This window comes from Erpetoichthys calabaricus, chromosome 11 (genome assembly GCF_900747795.2).
Source record: "Erpetoichthys calabaricus chromosome 11, fErpCal1.3, whole genome shotgun sequence".
NCBI classification, from domain to species: domain Eukaryota; kingdom Metazoa; phylum Chordata; class Cladistia; order Polypteriformes; family Polypteridae; genus Erpetoichthys; species Erpetoichthys calabaricus.
The window spans coordinates 81112014-81135060 of NC_041404.2; the positions used below are offsets into that span (position 1 = coordinate 81112014).

Consider the following 23047-nt stretch of genomic DNA (forward strand, 5'->3'; position numbering starts at 1 on the left):
AAATAACTTGGGTGGGATATTCTGTGTGGTACAGTGAATAAGAATTTGAATAATACAAGCGAATCTTTGTGAGAGTTAACATTAGTGCCAAAGGCAGTTGTGTCTTGGATATATAAACCTATCTCACACACACACACAGCACAAGAACCACCTGAGCCTTTACAGTAAAGCCTAAGAGTGAGCACTGCACAATACGGTATCCACTTGTCAGGCTGCCAATTCAAGATTGATAGATTTAGATAATCAAATATTGACATACTAATCTGCTTTTGGATCTCCATATAATCATCTCAGAAAATCAAGAAGTCACTGTAGTTTGAAGTATTTTGAGAACGGGGCTTTATTTCACTTAAGTCTTTTTCTTTGAACACATAAATTAATTTCAGTTTAACTAAGGGACTTAAAAACATGTTGGTGTCGGAGATCAAATCCTTTTTGAATCAAACTCTTTTTCATCATCTGCCTTTATGTCCATCATTTATTTATAACACAACCATGCCACAAACTATACCTTACACAAAAAACAAAAACAAAAAAGAGAAAAAATACACATAAGGAAATGAATTCAATAAACTTAAATGCAAGCAGAAGCCATTTGTTAAATGAGTCTTAAATCAGTGTGATGTATGACATGGATATCGTTGTACCGCAGTGCCAAAAAAAAAAAAAAAAAGGTGCAGCAGGCTGGTGCCGCAGTTCAGTGGATAATTAGGGGTGGCCTGGGTGGGGTGAACACTGTTAATTAATAAAAAAACAAAAACAAGGTTATGTCTCATTTCCAGTCCATCCTAGAAAGTCCATAAGTCTGTAAACTGCTGTAACCCATCACCTTCCCTGCTGTACGTAATCCTGCAATTCCATCTTCAGGAACACAAAGGCTACTGTGTTTAGTCCAAAAAAGACATATTCATGCATTCGACTGCTTCGGGGTGCAGCAGCCGTGTTGCTAGACGTTCAATGTCATCCAAGCTAAGCTGCCGGAGGCTGCATTCATAATCCTGTTGGGGGAGAAAAAGGTAGAAATTCAGAAAGGGAGAACAGGCAGTGTGTAAGAGAAGACAAAGCTCTGCTCACGTTTGTGTCACATGAGGTACAATTAAAACGCTGATCACTTACAAGTTCATTACGCCAGCAGTCATACCTCTAGTCAAACTGTCTTGGGGTCAGCTAGTGGTAAGATTATGACAGTAATTCATCTCTATAAATATATAAATTCCAATGTCCATCTGTCCGCTTTCACAAGAGAACTACTTAACAGATTTAGATCGGGTTTTTTTTTCTGTAATTTACTTGAACATTCCGGTTGATTCTGTGACTTCTCTCATTGCGCTATGTATCGTAGTTCACTTGCGGTACCGATTTATTTGCGAGAATCCGAGAGACTTAGCGGGCCGAGGAGAGGGGGGCTGGGACCTCCTCACTCAGGCGCCAGTCTCGGGAGGTTCCTTACCTCCACTTAGCTAGCGAATGAGATAACGACTTAACAGATTTAGATTTGGTTTTTCCTATAATTTGCTTGAACATTCCGGTTGATTTATTGACTTCGCTAATGACGCTAAGAATCACAGTTCAGTTGCAGGAGCGACATATTCGCACTAATCCGAGACAGAGGCTTGTGGGCCGAGGGGTGGGGAGAAGCGTGACATCAGGATTGGGGAGCCGGGTGGGGCCCTCTTTCACGGCTATGTAGTCAGATCCACATTTTGGTGGCTAGTTTTATTAATATACAGTGCCCTCCCTATGTCCCAAACATTATGATGCCTTGAAATGAGAGAACCATTTATATTTATAAAAAGTGTTGTCCTTTCTACGTGATGTGACCAAAATTCCACTAAATGAAAGTCTGAAATGTGCACTTTAACCATGTCTGCATTGTTTGGTTTGACATTTTAAACTGTAGAGCAGAGGGATATATCAAGGAAAAAAAATTGTGTCTTTGTCCCACACTATATGGAAGGCACTGTATGCTGCCGAAACGACCCAACATATATAAAGTCATTTAAATAACAGAATATTATGAATGACTGAGCACCAGTCATGTAGCTATCTACCTTATACCAATTGTACAGGGTGGTCCAGATCTAATTATGCAATTACTGCATTGCATTAAAAGTTGCATAGTTAGATCTGGACCACCCTATATATTTAAAAAACATTAAATTATATTTAAATAACAAATACATAAATGTATAGTATTAAAAAATAAATTAATTAATAATGATACACAAAAAATATTTACAACGATACCTAATACTTTAATAACACATTATGTAACAGATACAATATTTGGCATGTCTCTTTTCCATCAACCGTCCAGGTCCAAGATCATTATTTTACATCATCTTTTCAGTACAAATGGCAAGGTGGCCCCAGGTTCGCATGTGTCTTGTAGCTGGCAATATATTCATAACCAACAGGATATTCTGACAAATGCCAATAAACAATCTGCAATATGTTGTCTATATTTTCAATGAGTGCTCACACTAAATTAACATTTTATCTAGGAAAGTCGACACATCCTTTTCATAAGCAGGACTCGTTTGTATAACATTACAGTTACAACTTATTTTTTGTACAGCACTCTTCACTGTGTGCAGGCACAGAAGGTGGTGAACAATTTTCAGTTTAAATACAAGGACATATTACACTAATTACTAAATACAGAACTGGTACACATATAAATGCAGATTTCTTAAAACACAGAGGGAACAAGGAAGAAAAGTGACTAAACATAAATGGAAAACAACAATATCCATCCGTTGATTAACTGATGAACTATGGGCAGTTGACAGTAGGGGAGACTAAAATTGTAAAAGAGAAAGTCAAAAACAAAGTCACAGCCTTGGAGATCTCAGCCAACTTGCCGTCTATCCCCTCCTGGGTTTTCTTTAGTGGCCATCCAATCGACGTTTATAAGATATTCATACAAGAATGACAGGTATATTTGTTTGAATTGAAATCAACAGCAAGTTCTGCAAAGAGGCTGAATTTCACAACAATGGGTTCTCCCTACATAAAGTTTGCATGTTCTCCCCATGGTTTTCCTCCCACAATCCACAGACAAGCTGGTTAACTGGACTGGTAATGCTAAATTGACCCGAGAGAGAGAGTGTGTGTGTGTGTCTGCTGTGGGCATCCTGCGATGGACTGGCATCCTGTCCAGGGATTGTTACTGCCTTGTATCCTATACCTGCTGGGATCGACTCCAGCTTCTCTGCAACCCAGTTCAGGATAAAGCGGGTTTGGAAGGTGGATGGAAAGACGGACATGGCACTATTGATTTAATGTTTCATTATATGTACAAATGCAGTAGTTTAAGATGGAAGTATCAGATGGCACATACTTTTTCCTGCAACCAGAATAAAATCAAACTGACTGCACCCATGTCCTAAGGATGTGCAGATTAGGTTAATGCCCCACCTATGGCTGGTTTCCACCTTGTATCCAAAACAGCTGGGATAGGTGCTGCAACTCAAAAACTGGACAGGTCGGTTGATAAATTGATGAATGACTGAATAAAGGAATGGACACTCTGACTCCAAATGCATAGTATATCAATGGAGAATTGTGGCTTTGACTGCCAAACATGTTTGGACTATTGGTCTTCCTCTTTAGGCTAGCTACAGAAAGTGATTTAAGTAGTGGCTCTGGCTTTGCTTGTAATAACATAATTAGTAACAGGGATTTAAAAATCAATTACTAATTTAAGTAGAATCTTTTACATAGTGCACTTCATCCAGAGGCATTTTAAAAAGCACCAAGAATATGAAGCAAAAACAACATCATTAAATTACATGATACATGGTTAAAGGACAGTCTACAAATACCCAGACATCAGTGTTGCCAGGTCCGCGGTTTTCTCACCCAACTGGGCTATTTAAGATTGTTGCTCACAGGAAAAAAAATGGGCTTTCACAGGTTGCTTTTTGTTGGGCCACATTTTCAGTTTTTTGGGTTATCTTTCAACACCCAATCCAATGCATTTTTATCATATTTTTCATCCATCTGGCACCCCTTTCAATGCCATTTGCATATGCATATGCTCTTTACCATTGTAAAATCTCAGAAGGGGCTTTCCAAACACCACTTTCCTGCGTGATATTTTATCTACCTCAGGTATTGAGATATTTTTTGGGCAAATTGTCCTTGAGCTATAAATCTTTTAAGGACCCGGCAAACCTGTCAAAAATCAAAAAGACTGTTACAGTAGTTTGGACATACAGTACTGTTCTTTGTTTTTAAACTAACCAACTTAAGGTGGAGAAGTGAAAATGCATACTGCACGATACAAAGTGCACAGATGGTTTCTATTTGATGGCTTCACAAAACTTGTTCTAAACAACAATGCTCTGCTTTCTTGTTTAACTTGTTTAATCAATCAACTCGGTAACAATGTAACATAGTGCTTGACTTAGTTTTAACTCAGTTAGTAGGCCTTATTCTGTTTCTTTTAAAAAAACAGTTTTACTCTTTCCTTTATTCTTCTTGAGATAAGCAGGCCAGAATGTGATAAATGCTTCTCTAAATATCAACATGCTCTAGTGTGTGTGCGCTCTGATGCCAATGACACCCTCAACAGTGCATTCTCTAATCTGACTACATGTTTGAACTAGTTACAAGAAACACCCAAATACAGCATTCCAGTCATGGTTAACTGAATAACCAACAAAATGTGAAGTAAAAACTGGATTGGCAAATTTTTTGATTTAAAAATGTAAAATTCAATAACTTGACCCAGGAATAGGGTGGCACAGAGGTGCAATAATAACACAGCCGCTTTGCAACAAGGAGGCCATGGTTCACAATAATGAGCCCTCCCTATGTAGAGTTTGCATGTTCTCCCCATGGTTTTCCTCCCACAGTCCACAGACAAGCTGGTTAAGTGGACTGGCAATGCTAAACTGACCCGAGAGAGAGTGTGTGTCTGCTGTGGTCATCCTGAAATGGACTGGCATCCTGTGCAGAGATTATTACTGCCTTGCAGCCTATACCTGCTGGGATTGACTCCAGCTTCTCTGCAACCCAGTTCAGGATAAAGTGAGTTTGGAAGGTGGATGGAAAGATGGACACAGCACTATTGACCCTCCTGCTCTCATATAATGTTAATTCTTCATGCCTAATGAGATTTTATGTTTCATTATATGTACAAATGCAGGAGTTTAAGATTGAAGTCTCAGATGGCACTTTAGTGTATTTCATAGTAGGCCATAATGCCTCAGAACTTACTGTCGATATCGCATATATATTTTTTTTATTTGTTAGACATACATGGAGAATTTCGAGTTGATAAGAATTTTTGTACCCTAACCTCCTCAAATGCATATGGTGGATGGCTTTTTTGTATAAATTTAGCAATTTGCTTAATTATTCCTTAGCTACCATACAAAACTAAAAAAAAATGTTGAAGTAAATATTTTGTGGTTTTCATAAATAAACTTTCCATTTATCTATTAAAGAGATACAGTAAAAAGTAAAAGAATTGAACACTGGGCATTCATGTATCAAGTGCGCATTTCTTCATAGAGGAATAACAAGAGCCATGTGATCTGAGTATCTGTTTTAGACATCAGGTTACCGAGTATTAGCTGGACAGTCACGCTTAGATTCCCATCATGTGAACAGACATGAGTGTTTCTTAATAGCATAAAATGCGTGATGCAATACTGTAGGGTGGTGGTTAGTGCTGCTGCTGCACAGCTCCACAGGTCTGCCTTGGGGGAGTTTTCATGCTTTCTGATTTCCTTGGGCAATTCAGTATTCTCAAACATAAAAATAATCACAAATGCCGGTAAACTGGCCTGGCACAAGTGTCAGTGGGTGTGTATGCAAGAATACCTAGAAGTGTGTCTGCCCTTTTTTGAAATACGCTGCTTGAAAACGGCAGCCTTACTGAAGTCATTACACCCCTTCCCTCTGTACTCAATGGGGAACATATGAGAATAAAGAAAACAGCACTAAAAGCTTACTATTTGAATGTAAATAAAAACAGCTGAAGGAAGTACATGGAATGGAGAACTGTACATAGCCTGTCTATGTTTCAGGAGAAGAGAAGGCATTGACTTAAAGAAATGTATAATTTTTGGGTGGAGTATTTCTTTATCTGTTACTTATTCTGTGTTGTTTGTAGTAAAGGATGAGAAAAACTCTGGGACAAACTCTGAATAGTAGTTAGCAATATCAAAGGTTTATAAAAAAAATCTGAGTTTACATATTCAGTCCATCCATCCATTTTCCAACCCGCTGAATCCAAATACAGGGTTACGGGGGTCTGCTGGAGCCAATCCCAGCCAACACAGGGCACAAGGCAGAAACCAATCCCGGGCAGGGTGCCAACCCACCGCAGGACACACACAAACACACCCACACACCAAGCACACACTAGGGCCAATTTAGAATCGCCAATCCACCTAACCTGCATGTCTTTGGACTGTGGGAGGAAACCCACGCAGACACGGGGAGAACATGCAAACTCCACGCAGGGAGGACCCGGGAAGCGAACCCAGGTCTCCTAACTGCGAGGCAGCAGCGCTACCACTGCGCCGCCCCATATTCAGTCATATGTTCTAAATGTGTACTTTTGTTAAAGTCATTTTAAATAATTAATTCTTTTAAAATTTTCAGCACTGTCAGAAGCTTACAAAAGGTGTCACATGCTAAGATGACTAAAATGTCTTTACATTCTCTTAGCTGTCCTCTCCTCCCGACTTCTGCATTTTGTTGGAACCTTTGTGCCTTTATTAACCTTGTATGCTTCTTGTAACATCAGAAATTTGACAAACAAGAGGAGACAATTCAGTCCATCAAACGTATTTATTTAGCCAAAAGCGAAGCTAAGCTGTCCTAATACCTCACTGAGATTCTTCTTAAAGGTTGTCAGGGTTTCTGCTTCAACTACATTTCTTGGTAGTTTGTTTCAGATTCCCATAACTGTTTGCGTAAAGCAGTGCTCCCCGACTTCAGTCTTAAATGCACTTTCCACACATATCCTCGTGTACATGATTGACCCTTAAACTGAAAGAATTCTTCCATAGTGTCTTAATAATTATTCCTTTAAAATAACATCTGATGTTTTCATTTCTATAGAACATTAAGCCTAAATGTATGCATATATGTATGTAACCCAAACATAACAGTGCATAAGATGTTAAAATTATTCTTATGCTTTTTGTCACATGGAACCATACCTTATGTGAAGGATTCATTACAGTGAAAAATTTTGTATCATGAAATATCCCTAGAGAGCTGCTTAAACTGCCCCTAAAGGATTAAGAAGCTATTACATTATTGCTTTATTAATTCACATCCATATATAGTAGGGGTATATCAAGTGTTCTGTATTAAATACAGTTAATTTTTTTTTTTTTTTTAGCTAATTCGTATTTATCATAGCACCAGACAAAGACAAATTGGTTGCAAGTTGAACTGGCAAACAGGCAAGACACTAACTGTCCTCTGTACACAGGACAGCAATACTTCTAGTGCTACTACTAATGTACAATGAACGTGACTTGCCTAGACCCATTATTATGTACAGTATCAATATCTTCAAATGCAGTGTAACTGTGTATTATTAAGTTATGCTATAGAGGACTCGGGCTTTATCACAAGGCTTACAGCAAAGGCAGACAAAGCACTTTAACAACTCCAACTGAGCCAGTGTTAGACAGAGTGCCATTCATAAATTCAAAGTTAGCCAGGTGAGAGCTGCACATTATAAGACACGGTGTGAGTAAGAAAGCAACAGTGTGTGAGATGTACCCTACACTTAGCCAAGAATTTGAGAAAGCAAGAGTCTGGGGAGAAATGAGTCTCGTCCCTTCTCACACCGAGATGGAGAGTCTATAGCTGATGTGCATCTCACATTTTCTAATGCCAGCTGCGCTAACACACACCGAAGTGAGTGAGATTACAAGAGGCCCTTGCTACACCATGTAAGAAAAAAAGCATGAGACCAGAGAGAGTATACTGTAACTCTGAATGCTTTCCTTTCTTTATTATATTCTGCTGCCAAATTGCATAAGATTAATTTGCATGGGTTGAAGGTCTATTTTATATAGATATGCAGCATGTATAAATAAATTAGGGTCACAGACCACAGTTGCGTATTGATCGCTTATTCTTCATCTTGGACTCCACTGAGTATACCCAGTAATGGAGTGACATGCCATTTGGTATTGGCCTATGCCTTGTGCTTGATACTTTTCTGATAGGCTTCTTGTAATCCCATAAAATAGAAACAGCAGGTTTCAAAATGATTAAACAAATGGGTGGTACACTTAATATAAACATTCAAACACTGATTTCACTTTTTTTTTTTACACATTTTTGTTAAATATGAAACCTGACAATATGCAACATTTACTTACATCAATACTTTTATTGTTGTTAGTAAAGAAGCCAATGATCTATTTGAAATAAGGAAATTCAAAGTCCACACAAATTATCACTCAATGTAGGACTTTTCCGTATTACACTTTCAGCACAGGTGGCGGTCTTTCTTACTGTATGGAACTAAACTTACACATAAACTGTACTTGTAGGACAGAAGTCATTGCTTCATTTCTTAACTTTAGATGCTACAATTTCCAGGATTCAAAGTACATTCACAGACTAAAGGAACAAACATATCCTTTAATGCACAGCGTGCTAGTAATTTAGTAGTTTGCACTATCCTGTTTTTCCATTTGCAGTTTATATTGTAATATTGAAGGGTTTCTCAACCTTTTGAAAGTTAGCATGTGTGCCATTTGTGTAAATCCTTGACTAAAATGGCGATACTGCAAGTTTCAGGAGGAAGAGTTCCCATTTGCAATTTTCATGTCACTATTTTTTTATATATATAAATCTACAAGGCGCAGATAAATCTCATCAGCCAAATATAGCTGTAGAACATGCTTACGATCTTACACAGTACTAGTAGCTTTTATCCCCCCTTTGATGCACAAGGGTAAAAGCAACAAAATGGACAGCTCAGTGCACATTGTTACAAGTTGGTTTTGTTCTACATTTGTTCCACATTTTACAAGACTTAATTTAGTACTTTATACAGGTCCTGTGGGGATTGCTGAATCCTATTCTGACGTTTACTTTTAGGTTTTAACTCGTTTTAAAAGAACTGAAAAAATGAAGCATCTTTTCCAATGGCATTTTTCAGATTCTTTTTAACTGCATTCATGTCCTATGATGAATGATACAAGTTTCCATGTCACAAATTCCACATGAATGCTCTACGAAGTTGGTGCTGCAAGTCGGCTAATTCAAAGGAAGTCAAGTTACCCAAATTCTTTGATTTGTGACATAATGCTAACCTTTCATATCTTTTATTTTATAAAATTGACTATAACCTGTGATGGATTGGCATCCTGTCCAGAGTTTGTTCCTATTTTGTGCCCTATACTAGTTGGGATAGGCTCCAGCGCCACCCATGACCCTTGTCTGGATTAAGCGGGTTAGAAAATGATATGACAAAAATATAACCTGGTCAGCCAGAAATGCAGTATTTGTGGTTGAATTGCATTTCAATGAAGTGATATTAATAATAATACTTATCATTATTAATATTTTAGGTTGGTCTTTATTTTCATTAAAAAATAGCTTATCTTTAAATTGCTTTTTTGCATACCAAGTAACAAATCAACAGCATCTTCACATTTCTCAAAAAAGTCCAACTGGAAATTAATGCAAATGCACTGAAGTAGGAAGGTGAAACATCACAAGCCAGAGCTACAAAAACTTAAGATAGCACAAGAATGCGGCATTTGTGTACTGTTGCTAGGGTGGCTGCCACCATGAGATGATGGCAAGTTTGTGACTTTTAATGTAATCAATTTGACAGTATAGTCGTCACCATCAAACACTTTCAAGGTTGTGGATAAAAATCCAACTTGTTTGGTGTGTGCTTTATTTTGTTTTTACCTTGAATAACAGACCTCTGAGCTTTAATTTTCTAAGTAATGACCCATGTTTAACATTTGGGTATTGATGGAACGGGAGATGGAGTTTGGGTTTTGATTTGATATATTTTATTAATCTCTAAGAGGAAATTGTTTTTTCACATCATCTTTGTTGTTAGAGCACAGGGTCAACCATTGTACAGCACCCCGGAACATTTTTCAGGTTAAGGGCCTTGCTCAAGAGCACAACAGAGTAGGACCCTTTCTGGCATTAACAGGATTTGAACCAGCAATCATCCACACACCAGTACAGATTCTTAACCTCAGAGCCACCACCGCCTATAAGACATAGTCCTTCGGGATGCAAACCCTGGGCTCTTTAACTCCATGCAGGGGAGCTAGCTCTGCAACACTGTGCTGCTTGGCATTATGTCTCTTTCTCCTGGTCCTTTCTTTAAAATTAGTCTGGCTTTTCCATTAGGCATAACATTTATAAAACAGAAACATGTTTAATGTGACTTTTACACATCTCACTAGTGTATGTTTTCTGGTTTTAGCTGCTTCACATATGGTTGTAGTATTTATTAAACTTTGTGTCCACTTTATTTTTCTGAAATGAAATTTTGTGTTTGCACAAAATATATCTTTAGAAATTTCTTTATATGGAGTCAATCTAGCTGATCATTTTTTGTTGGTCAGCACCCAAGTCAGTTTCAGTTTCTGAGAGCTTACTATATAGAACAAACATCCATCCATCCACTTCCTCAACTGATTATTTTAGGTTAGGGTTCTAATTTACAAAAGCACAAATATTAGTAAAAATGAAGGACTCCTATGTTTATTTATCAAAGACATAATCAACAACAAAAATAAGTCTTAAATAACTCTACATCTGAAAATATGACGCACTAGAGCTCTGTGTAAGTGATACTCACGTCTTCAAAATTATCTACAACACTGGATTTAAAACAAAAAAAAAGAAACTAAGTGAAATTAGTTAAAACCCAACAAGCTTTTTGTGTTTACCCAGCTTTCCTTGTGTTTTACCTTGTGTAGCTGTTCTAAGACCTTGGTAGCATCTGCAGGACTAAAGTGCTTATTGATAACTGCTGGAAGGTTGTGCCAAACTGAACTGGGGCTTGACGTCAGGGGTTGATCGTCTTCTGGGGATGGTTTCTCTGCCGAGGGTTTTATCACAAGGTTTAGCTTTGAATCTTGCCCAATGGCATAGTCTGAAAGTCTGTGTTCATCTACAAAACAGAAATAAGTGCATTTATATAAAAAAGCTATGAAACCAGATTCACTTAAAGATAAAACAACATTTCTCTACATCAGGTAACATCAAGAAAGAATGTTATAAAATGTTTTATTAATTTCAAGGATTATTCTGAACCCTCAACACATTAAATTCCGAATTCACATATTGCTATACAAGTGACACTCCCTTCCATATTATTTGACAAATTTATGCATTCCTCCATTTTAGAACCTGCTTATTCCATTACAGACTTGCAGGGAGCCAGATACCTATTATGGGCTTCACTAGTAGTAAAGCATGGCCAAATCTTGATATAACTTACTCAATTCTCCAGACAGAATGGGAGTGAAGCCAGATTGGGAAAACTGTAACTTAGTCACCTGATGCATGAAGCAACAACATGTATGAATTTGACCTCAAGCTGCTTTACCCAAGATTCCTACCAGTTAGTTACACCAATAGTTACTTCTCTTATGCATCAATATAATGAATCATAAAAATGGCACAAAATAATATAAACAGTTGAACTAAATGTTTACCTAACATTAGAGAATTAAAAAGAAACATACATATTTCTCAGTAAATATATTTCTAATAGGGCTACAGATATGAAATTTTCATCAGATGTCGGTAACAACGCAAGTAATCCACACATACAAAGAAATCAAAACAAGCAAGTCCATAAATTATGTGTAATAAAGTAGAATGACAGAGGGAATAAGTATTGAACAAGTGTACTGAAATGTATTTAATACTTAGTAGGAAAGCTTTTGTTGGTAATGACAACTTCAAGACATCTCCTGTATGGAGAAACTAGTCACATGCATTGCTCAGGTGTGATTTCGGCCCATTCTTTCACATAAACTGTCTTCAAATCCTGAAGGTTCTGAGGGCCTCTTCTATGAACTCTGATCTTCAGTTCTTTTCATAGATTTTCAATTGGATTCAAGTCGGGCGATCGACTGGGCCTTTCTAGCAGCTTTATTTTCTTTCTCTGAAACCAACCAAGAGTTTCCTTGGCTATGTGTTTGGAATCATTGCCTTGCTGAAATGACCATCTTCAGCATCCTGGTAGATGGCAGCAGCGTCTTATCAAGAATGTCCCGGTATATTTCTCCATTCATCCTTTCTTCAATTATATGAAATCTGTCAGTAGCATATGCTGAAAAACAGCCCCACACCATGATGTTCCCACCTCCAAACTTCACTGTTGGTATGATGTTTTTGGGGTGATGTGGAGCGCAATTTCTCCTCTAAACATGGTGTGTGCAATGACATTTAACAAGATCAATTTTGGTCTCATCTGACCAGACTACTGTATATTCTCCCAGTATTTCATTGGCTTGTCCAAATGATGTGCAGCAAACTTTAAACATGCTTCAACATGCTTTTTCTTCAGCAGTGGAGTCTTGCGCAGTGAGCATGCATAGAGGCCATGGCGGTTTAAATGCATTACTTATTGTTTTCTTTGAAACAACTGTACCTGCTAATTCCAGGTCTTTCTGAAGCTCTCCGCAATCAATTAGTATTAAACCAGCTGATATTAATTTGCACCGACAGGGGGGAAGGATTGGTTTCTAAATACTGTTAGATTTCAGCTGGTTTCTTGGCTTTCCATGCCTTTTTGCACCTCCTTTTCTTCACGTGTTCAATACTTTTTCCCTGTGTCATTCCACTTTATTACACATAACTTAATTTATGGACTTGTTTGTTTTGATTTCGTTGTATGTGTGGATTACTTGCGTTGTTACCGACATCCGGTGGAAATTTCATGTCAATAACCCCATTAGAAATATATTTACTGAGAAAAACGTTGATGCGTTCAATATTTATTTTCCCCGCTGTACTATGGAAGAAACAATTCAAATTCCCTCTCTTTTCAGTGCTGTAACCTGGCAAGCCCCTCTACACAACAACTCTTTAGCACTATCCACTGTCACATACAGTACCTGATAATGCCTTTCCTTTGTAGAGGAGCCTCTGCTGAAGTACAGGAATGTTTAATCTTTCGGACACCAAGTGTTTTACATTCAGGATGGTCTCATTTTCTGACACCTGTGAAAATATGCATAACTAGGAATTATAAGAAATGATTAATCTCTAATACAACACTGTAGGTTGTATTAGACCAAACAGATGTTTGGTCTAGCCACTTTACACTTTCATTTGAATAATATTTTGGACAATTCTAGAAATATATAGTTGGTCATATTCAGATACATTTTTAAATAAAAAGCATTTGCAGTTTACACAGTGTATGATTTTTCAATTTCTAAAGCAAATTTTATAGGAGAATGTGTCAAATGCAAAAAAACAATTTACAGGATATCCTTTTGATAAGGGAAAATGTTTAAAGATTTTTATGCTTTATTGAAAGGGCCTGGTAGTTATTGTACTATTGAGTGTGTAGAAAGAGCTGTGGGATCTGAGAAACATAAGAAATTAAAACGTAGGAATATAAATATCGACTATACCGGTAATGAATTATACTGCCGAATATTCTCACAATTGATTATTAAAAAAAACTGCTTTATTTATGGCTTTACTTAAAAAGTAACACAATTTTCATTCTTCTCTACTAAAAGTGTAAACATTACCACATACTGACTATAGAAGAAAGAAGTGCATAAAATTAAACGAACGTCCCAGTAGTACAAGCCTAATCAGCCCAGCATTTCTGTGTATCAGGTGACACTATTTGTTGGGCTATTACCTGCTCAGGCATCTTGCTATGTTCTGGGAGTCTCTGGGCATCAACCCACTGTATCCTGTGCTGTTACTGGTTTACTCTTTCTTGTCCTGTCCCTCTTTCCTCACCACCCAATGCTGACACACCTTCTAGACATTTCCATGCACTCAAATGCTCACAGTTCCTTTGTTTACCTTCTCATAACCTTTGCAAGCAGTTCAAAAAGTCATTTAGTGCACCCCCTACCACATGCACATCTAATGTGAGTCTCATTCTTCAGTCACTGCCCTGTAAACTTCCTTTCCCAACCGTAGCCCTCTTGTATACTGACCAATCCTGGAATGCCTAGCCACAAGTATTGCAGGTTTTTTTTACATTTACGGGCAACATTTAGGGTGGCACAGTGGTAGTGCTGCCACCTTGCGGTAAGAAGACAAGAATTCACGTTCCAGGTCCTCTCTGCATGGAGTTTGCATGTTCTCCCCTTGCCTGCAAGGGTTTCCTCTGGGTGCACTGCTTTCCTTCAGCTGTCCAAAGACACATAGGTTAGGCAAACTGGCAAAACTAAATTGGCCCTACTGTGTGTGTTTGATTGCGCGTATGTGTATTTGTTCACCCTCTGATGGACTAGCACCCTCCTTGCGCTCTATGCTAGCTGGGTCAAGCTCTAGCTCCCAACCCCCAGCCCACCCAGCCCCATCATAACCCTGGTCTGAATTAAAGACATTAGAGAATTATACGAAATGATAACATTGAATTATGCTGGATTTCCTCATAAAAAGTTGTCTTCTAGAGCTTTTGATCTGACAAGTTTTGCTACTTTTCCACCCATATTTCTACAATAACTGTAACCTTTTTTTTTTTTTTTTTTTTTTTTTTTTTTTTTAAAGGTGGCACAGTGGTGCAGTGGGTATCGCTGCTGCCTCACAGTTAGGAGACCCGGGTTCGCTTCCCAGGTCCTCCCTGCATGAAGTTTGCATGTTCTCCCCATGTCTACGTGGGTTTCCTCCGGGTACTCCGGTTTCCTCCCACAGTCCAAAGACATGCAAGTTGGGTGCATTGGTGATTCTAAATTGTCCCTAGTGTGTGCTGGCTTGTGTGTGTGTGTGCCCTGCGGTGGGCTGGCACCCTGCCTGGGGTTTGTTTCCTGCCTTGCGCCCTGTGATGGCTGGGATTGGCTCCAGCCGACCCCTGTGACCCTGTAGTTAGGATATAGTGGGTTGGATAATGGATGGGTTTTTTTTTTTTTTTTTTCCAAACCCTGATAATTAGGGTTGTGGACAACTCAGCTTCATACCAAGATGTGGATTTTACTACCAAAAAAAACCCTGAAAACTTCTAATAGAAAAAATCATGTTGCATTCAAAGCTGACAAGTGTAAAAGAATTTAAAATTATTGAACAGTAATCTTCAGTTGTCTCAATTTTAAAGAAATTGACTACTTTTTTAAATAATGGAACAGATTCCCAAAAAGGCCACCTTGCTCTACCACTCTCTCGTTATGTTACAATAATTTGGGGACAGTTGAATAAGTGAGCATGCTACTTTGGGGCACATCAGAAGGACAGTGCTACTTAGTAAATCACAATGTTGTGAAACGTCTAATCCATTATTTTTAACAGATTTTAGTTAATACCAGGCTACTCACAAACCACCCCTCCAGACACATATGACAAATCACACATGGAGATGCAAGAAGCAGCCAACCAGTCACGTCTGAAGTCTTATACCAGTGGTTCCCAAACTTTTTTTTTTTTTTTTTTTTTTACGGTGCAAGCCAACCTTGAAGTTATCTCGTACTACAGATTTTCAATAGGAATTTGTTACATTATTTATGAAAAACCTTTGTTAATATTCACAATGATAAGGCAGATCTGCAGGCAGAAAAACATAAAATTGTAAAAGGAATGGGGTTGGACATAATGAATAGGCACCACCTAAAAAGTTTCCTTCTATCAATACAGAATTGAAGTAATGTTCACTGGAAAAAAAAAAAACAAAGAAAGAAAGCACTATATATTATAATGTGCATGTGATTGCTCCGTTTTTTTATTTTTAATAAATTTGCAAAAACCTCAAGTAAACTTTTTTCACGTTGTAATTATGGGGTGTTGTGTGTAGAATTCTGAGGAAAAAAATGAATTTAATCAATTTTGGAATAAGGCTGTAACATAACAAAATGTGAAAAAAGTGATGCGCTGTGAATACTTTCCGGATGCACTGTATATATATATAAACCACAAGTGTTACCTGGTAGGTAACCACCCATACAATCAGATTGTGATTCAGACTACGAATGCCATGAATGTAATTACCCCGATCTACATGCTGTCAAATGAACGAACCACATGCCGTAGCACAGCGTTAGGGGCTTCGCCTCTGCCGCTGACGTTCGAGGTTCGATTCCCGAGAGGGGATGCAGTGAGTGTGTACGCCTGATGAGCCCAGAATTAGGGCGAAACACGTGTCGCGTACACTTTGCATTATTTGACAGAAAAACTATTTCAACCATTCTATGATCTGCTTCTCACAACTGAAAGAGGGCACCGTCATGAATATATATATACACACACACACACACACACACATACATACACTGAGTGAGTCAAATCATGTTAACATTTGAATGGTGGAAGCAATTTATTCAAACAAAAATACTTCATATGTGCAAGCTGATTCACAGGAATCTCTCTACCTGTTCACCATCATGTCCAACACACAAAAACCAACGAGCAACAATACAATTTAAAGCCCGGACACACATTTTGCAGGGAATAGATGATACCACAGTCCGTATTCTGTCCTTCATGTCACTGATATCATGAACTTTCTTGCTATACACACACTCCTGCACCATACCCCATAACCAGAAATCACAGGGTGTCAAATCAGGGGAGGGTGGAGGCCATGGCAATGGTCCACCACGACCTATCCATCTACCTGGAAAGGTGTGGTCAAGATAAAAAATAATCCATTAGTGTTAACATAATTTTGACTCACCCTGTATATTATAGAGATACATATATATATATATATATATATATATATAGTGGCAGACAGCCCTTCGGCGTGCTCACATTTTACTGGAGGGCCATCCGGCACATTATATTATACAGTATATATCCTCTCAACATCTTCAGGTCAAATTTTATCCTTTTTTTTTTTACTCTTTGAAACCAGTAGAAGTACTGTAAAGGTCATGTGTTCAGGATGAAACCTTGGGAAGTTTCTTGCATTTGCCCAAATTAATGAAATGTACTTGTATATTTAAAATAAAAAAAAGCTATTTTAAGCATCCCATTATTGTACAGCTACTAAAAAAATTACGTTGTCATGTCTTTCAGGTCTATTTCGTTGTTCACCACCCATAAAAAAGTGCTAAAAGTCATCCTTCCAGCTCCAAATTATAAAGGCTTTTAGCAAAGTGTTTTAACTTTATAAAACAGAAAAAAGTTTAAAAAAAGTTTCCAAATGTCACAATTTTGTACAACTGCTAACCACTTTGAATGCTGCCATGTCCTTTGGGTCAGTTTTAACCCACCATACACTTTAATGAATTTTACTGTTCACTTAGGGTGGTTTGTTTGTTCACAACCAGTACAGACATCCTAAATGGCATCTTTTTTCAGCTCAGAAATTTGAAGGGTTTTAGAAAAGTGACCTAACATTACAAAAAGCAAACTATTTTCCAAATATCATCATTTTGAACAGCTGCACATTTTGAACACTACCAAGTCTTTTGGGTCAGTATGACCCATTATTGACTTTACTGGATTTTCTGCTGGATTTAGGGTGTTTTGTTTGTTCACAACCCATAAAACATCCTAAATGTAATCAAGTTTGGATCATTAATACTACAGGTTAAGACGGTCAGTTAATATAAAGTAATTTTGTGGTGAAAATCTTGATGCCCAGGGCAGCTAAAAGGGAGTGTCAGACACAGACATAGAAGGCACTGCATTGAGTCTACAGTTGAAGATGCCATGGGAGGTGAACATAAATAATTTCAAACAAACACCGCCACTCGCCGACAGCACTACATACATCAAAATACTCGAAAAGGCAAGTTTCTGAAGTGCAAAGCACATGCTAATATTGAATGATGGATAGATAAACTGGTAAAAAAACAGATGGGGAAAACTGATGTAAGCCATATTATATGATTTATTAAGCACAGCTTCCTGATAGGAAGTATGAATGCAGTAAAGAAGCAGGTCATTCCATAGCAGCTTCTGAAGAGACTTGGTAGTAGGATCATCATAGCATACTCCATTTGTTTTATTGCCATTTTGATGTCACTTTAACGTGTCCATCTTTTAAAATAACAAAACATCTAAAAACGTCTGCTATATCGATCCTAAATTGTACTCACACTAAAACTGAGAATGGGTGCCACCAAATGTGTTAGTGTACAACCACTGGTGTTTTGTCATTTGTAGATGGTGCTTACACTGAGTCACAACACCCAGTTTTGGATAACGAAATCACAGAATGATATTAATTATAAATTTAAAGCATACCTTCACATACAAGATGGTAATGATTAAATATATAATCTCTCACAATTTAAGTGGCCAGTCCCAATAAGTAAAGTAAGCTTTTCCAGAGGCAGCAAAACCGATAAACTCCAAAAATGTTCTTGCTTTCTTTAGATGCATAATGTTTAATTCTATGTAACATTTCACTTTACATATTCAGATAAGGTAGGTCATCACTCCTCCCAGTCACACCACTCCAGATTTCCCCCTCACTTTGCATGTAAGTCCCCCCAGATGGACTAGAGAGTTGCTACATGGCACCTCTGCAGAGCCTGGTATCTAATGTCACTGTAAATGCAGAATACTCCAAATTGTTGTTTGGTGCATACACACAAATAGTCAAAGTTCTTCCCTAGATAGCACATTAACTGGGCCCCTCATTATACTCCAATGACAAGACACCCATCTAGGATGAGTGCAAGTATTCCCACACTAATCTGAGGCAGCTCCTGCTGAACAAAAGAGAAAGACAGACCACCCTTGATCACCAGGTATGGTCTCAAAGCCAATGCTATGTGTACAAGTGAGTCAAACTACATTGAGCAGGTATTTTGCAAGCTACTCCACGAGTTCCTAACCTTCTCTGCCAGAAGACTTGCACTCTATGTCCCAGTTTCCATTTCATCAAACAGACGACCACCTCTACAAAAATCACATCCACACCCATTTCTTTTCAATCCTAGTAAAAAGTTCGGGGCAGAAAAACACTAGGGGCAAGCGTCATGATTCATCTGTTCTGCACTGAGGACAAGCAAACAGATAAGAATTGTTGCAAATCAGAATGTGTGTGTCTGGTGGAAAGTCTAAAGTGTTGCTTCTAATACTGGAAATCAGAGAGTTTATTTAAAAGAAAAACACTGATATTACAAAGTCACCAGGCATTAAAATGTGAAACAAAAGCCATAAAACTAGCTCAATGTGTCCACTTCAAGGCAGAGAAATCTTGAGCATATGTATTTACCTTCTGAGATGGTGCTTATAAAAACTGTTTCCACAAGAACAAATACCATTGTTCTAAGATGCTAAGATGCTACAATGGTTTTTAAAAATAGCCAGGAGTCCTTGTCATTGTAGTGAAATTATTTTTTGTCTACTCCTGGAAGTAGAATTATCGGCAATTAACTTGCTCTAAGCTAACCCTGCAAACTTACTTTGATATCGGTCATCTCTTTTTTTTTTTTTAGTTATTAACCTTTCCCTCTGTTCTCTAAGCATTTAGACATTCAGACTGTCACTGGTACCAATAGAATGCACAGCCATGAAAGTAGCAGTTCAGAAACATTCAGTTTTGTTTCCAAGAATAACCGGAGCAAGAATACACAAAAAAGAGAAAAGGTTTTAGACCAGTTTTCAGTAAAACTGGTGACTTTCAGACCCACCAGTTTCCTTATTTAAGGTAAAATGTTTAACAGTAAATTAGCTCAAATTCAATGTTCACAAAACACCACAACCATCCTTCTCCCAGTTATTTTAACTTAACGTAAGGAGTCATCAAAATCAGCATCCTAGAAAACCTGCGTGTGACGCTTACCATTACAAATCTTTGAGACTGTGAAGATCCTGAGGGTCCAGTCCCCTCCCTATTCCATACGTTTGACAGACAATCACCTAGTTTTGTGGTTCTTACACAACATCTGTTTTGGAGGTTCCATTCATCATAACTTTTAGATTAAAGGTTAAGAGCTAAAGCAGACTCTCTCTGGCTTCTCTGTGTTTTGTCCTGTCCTTTCAGTCCATTTCTTTGTTTTCATAGTGCTATGTTTGTTATTCTTGCTATCAGGTGATTTCTAAGTTTCTCCTAGTATACCAATGCTAGATTCTCATTTCAGCTCATACTTAATTTTCATTTTACTTGGAGTTTGTTAATTAGATACTACAAGGTGATCGTCTTTTGATCAATAAATCTTTTTTGAGGTTTCCAAATGTTAATAGTTCTATTAAACAAGACTATCTGATTGATTCAACCTTTGATTTTCCTCTTTTTTCCATTCAGCACTCTTGTGATTTTTATGTATTTGTTTGGAAATTTAGCAAAAATATGTGCTCATGCGTTATTACGGAATACTTCGTTCTATCGTACTTCTGAAAAAAGTTTGATTACAGTTACACATGAAGTTTTAAAGAAAGTTTAGCTAGTTTGCGTGTTGATGTCTGAATAACTAAGTTCAAACTTGGGTTAATTTAAACCTTGGACAATAAGTGAACCAGAAAATGTAAGGTAAGGCAAAGGATGTCTGCTACTGTTCAGTTGTAAGAACTGCACTGCAAATTAGGGTCGAATTCGTCACCGGGAATTTACACTTTGGGAAATCGGATTAGACTCATTTTTTATTGAAAGCAGGAAATGTGTTTTAAACGAAGTATCAGGCGGGAGTGAAGCGAACCCAAGTCAGCGCTCAAAACTGACCGGCTCACACAATACGCGTCTCTCGACACTAACACGATATAAAGTTTGTTACTGCTGAGGTCAAATGCCTTCCCGTTTCGATCGCAATGCAGTACAAACTGGAAATATATGGAAGTGACTGTTTTTAAAATGAAAGGTGGAAGATCTGTAATACAGCGAACCCACAACTAAAATGTGCGCCGGTCAATCTTAATTAAACCGTCCTTACCACTATTTAAACAGATGTTTCAGGAAATTCATTCGTTCCCATTGAATCTTCATTAAGTTGTTAAGCTAACAGTCATAAAGTTGTATTCCGCATCCACTGTCTGACGTACAGAAATTCAATAAATGTGATGGCTCATCGTCGATGATCGGCGGCCTTTCAATCCCCGGTGTTTCCTGACCCTTCCACAGCACATGTAACGATTTATGGTGCGGTTACATCAATTCTTTCTCAAGGTCTCGATTTCGCTTACCTGTAAACAACACTCCTTCCCCTGGAGTGGCTTCACGGTTAGCAGCATATCTAAAAAGAAGCAAGTTCAAGTCAATGCTCAGAACTGATTCAGAAATATATGTATGTACAATTCAAACGTTTTCCGACACTTCACCAGCCGGCCGCATGAATCGGTGCGCGGCTCCTTTAAATTACTACTTAGAAGTGGGTAACTTTACATTCGAGTGCGACGATGGACTCTAGAGGGCGCTCTTTAACCAATTACTTTTCCAAAAAAAAAAAAAAGTGGCAAGTATCCTTCGCTGCCAACACTGGATGGGGCAGGACTATATGTCCGACTGTAATGATATAAGGAACGTTAGATGTCTATACGATGTAATACTGATTCAGCAAATTACATTTAAAAAACATGCATTACGCTATCGGTCCCGTGATGGGCTGGCTTTTGCTTGAGCCCAATTCTTCTCAATCGAACTCCCAATCCCCAAAATATAATGGATTTAGAAAACTGCAGAAAGTCTTGAAATAAATAAAGCTATCCACTACACCCGCCATTTAGGGACCGAGGAACGAGTCAGATACAACACGTTAGCCACTTCGACTGAATCGGGGGCAAGACAGTTGATGTTCTCGTTAGCAACACTAAAGCCATGGCAAAAAAAAAAAAAAATCAATCAATCTCCAGTCTTTAAAATATGGTGGGCTACTTAGCATGACACTCACAGATTTACAAAGGCAGGACTAAGACTGAGTTATTGTATGCAGCGCTAGTCCTTTTAAAATCACGAGCCATTGTTATTTCACAAATCTGCTACCAAGGGCTATTTAGGGAAGGCTCTTTTAATTGCCATTATTTGTTTAGGTGGGTGGTCGGTAAGAGAGACGGGGGCAACCTTTGCTGAGGTGACTGTATTAGCAGCATGTCAGGTACAAGATCAGTGTGCTGATTGTCTCTTTTATGTACTTTCTTGTAGAGTTACATATGCAAAATCTATCTCTTTAAAAAGTAATACCTTGTTATTTCATATCATTTATATACTCCATTCTTCTTAATATCCTGCTAAAGTACATGTGCAAATTGAATTAGATTTGCATTTCATTTATAATATGATCACAAAACCTTTGTATTGATAACCTCACGCTGTGCTACTGTAAAATTTAAGGAAAATATGACTGTTACTTTTTTGTATATTTCAAAGCATTCACCCTCTTATCAAGGCTGCCATAAATTAGTGCTCCAAGAACACATTAGGACAGAAAAAGTTATGACTGGATCAGTGATCGTCCTCTGTATATCTTCCTTAAGCAATAGTCCTCTCAGAATGAATTTCAGGTTTACCAGCTATACACATGGCCTACTATCCCCCACTGGTGTCTTTAGATGTCTTGCAAGTGTAAGTGTTCCTTAAATATTATACCTTTTAAATCCTTTCCCTGCTTTGTAGAAGTTGAGAACAAACATTTCTAGCTCTCTGTTAGCAAAGCAGATCATTCTTAACATGTAAAATTCTGATTGTTTGAATTAGTTTGACTTGCTTTGATCACTTGCTCACCTATCAGTGACCATAACTGTCTTGTTTTACGCCTAAGAAGTCTACCATCGACTGCATCCTGGCACCGAGGGTTCTCATGGAGCATGAACACGAATATCGGCAGAGTTCCTTTGCAGCCTTTGTCGATTTTCGTAAAGCGTTCGACTCAGTTGATCGAGCTTCCCTGTAGGACATCCTGAGGGTTTGTGGAATCCCCTTGAGGTTACTGGATATCATGGCCAGCCAGTACACTGGTACAGTGAATGCTGTGCAAAGTGAAGGCAGAACCTC

The 23047-nt window shown here is 38.1% G+C and overlaps 1 protein-coding gene across 1 annotated transcript; it reads right to left on the reverse strand.

Moving 5' to 3' along the window:
* Nucleotides 1-315: 315 nt before the first annotated feature.
* Nucleotides 316-21431, reverse strand: ubl4a (ubiquitin like 4A). Its single transcript, XM_028813452.2, has 4 exons — nucleotides 21244-21431; nucleotides 13101-13206; nucleotides 10941-11143; nucleotides 316-998 (listed from the first exon to the last, which is right to left on the reverse strand). Exons 1-4 carry the CDS (start codon nucleotides 21289-21291, stop codon nucleotides 888-890), a joined length of 468 nt encoding a protein of 155 aa, XP_028669285.1. The 5' UTR covers nucleotides 21292-21431; the 3' UTR covers nucleotides 316-887.
* Nucleotides 21432-23047: the final 1616 nt, after the last annotated feature.

Excerpts from the sequence above, each read along its gene's own strand:
- ubl4a (XM_028813452.2), bottom strand. The coding sequence starts at position 21,291 with ATGCTGCTAACCGTGAAGCCACTCCAGGGGAAGGAGTGTTGTTTACAG. Across the intron at positions 11,144-13,100 it reads CAAAGGAAAGGCATTATCAG|ATGAACACAGACTTTCAGAC; the intron begins GTACTGTATGTG and ends TCTGTTTTGTAG. Across the intron at positions 999-10,940 it reads TCTTAGAACAGCTACACAAG|GATTATGAATGCAGCCTCCG; the intron begins GTAAAACACAAG and ends CTCCCCCAACAG.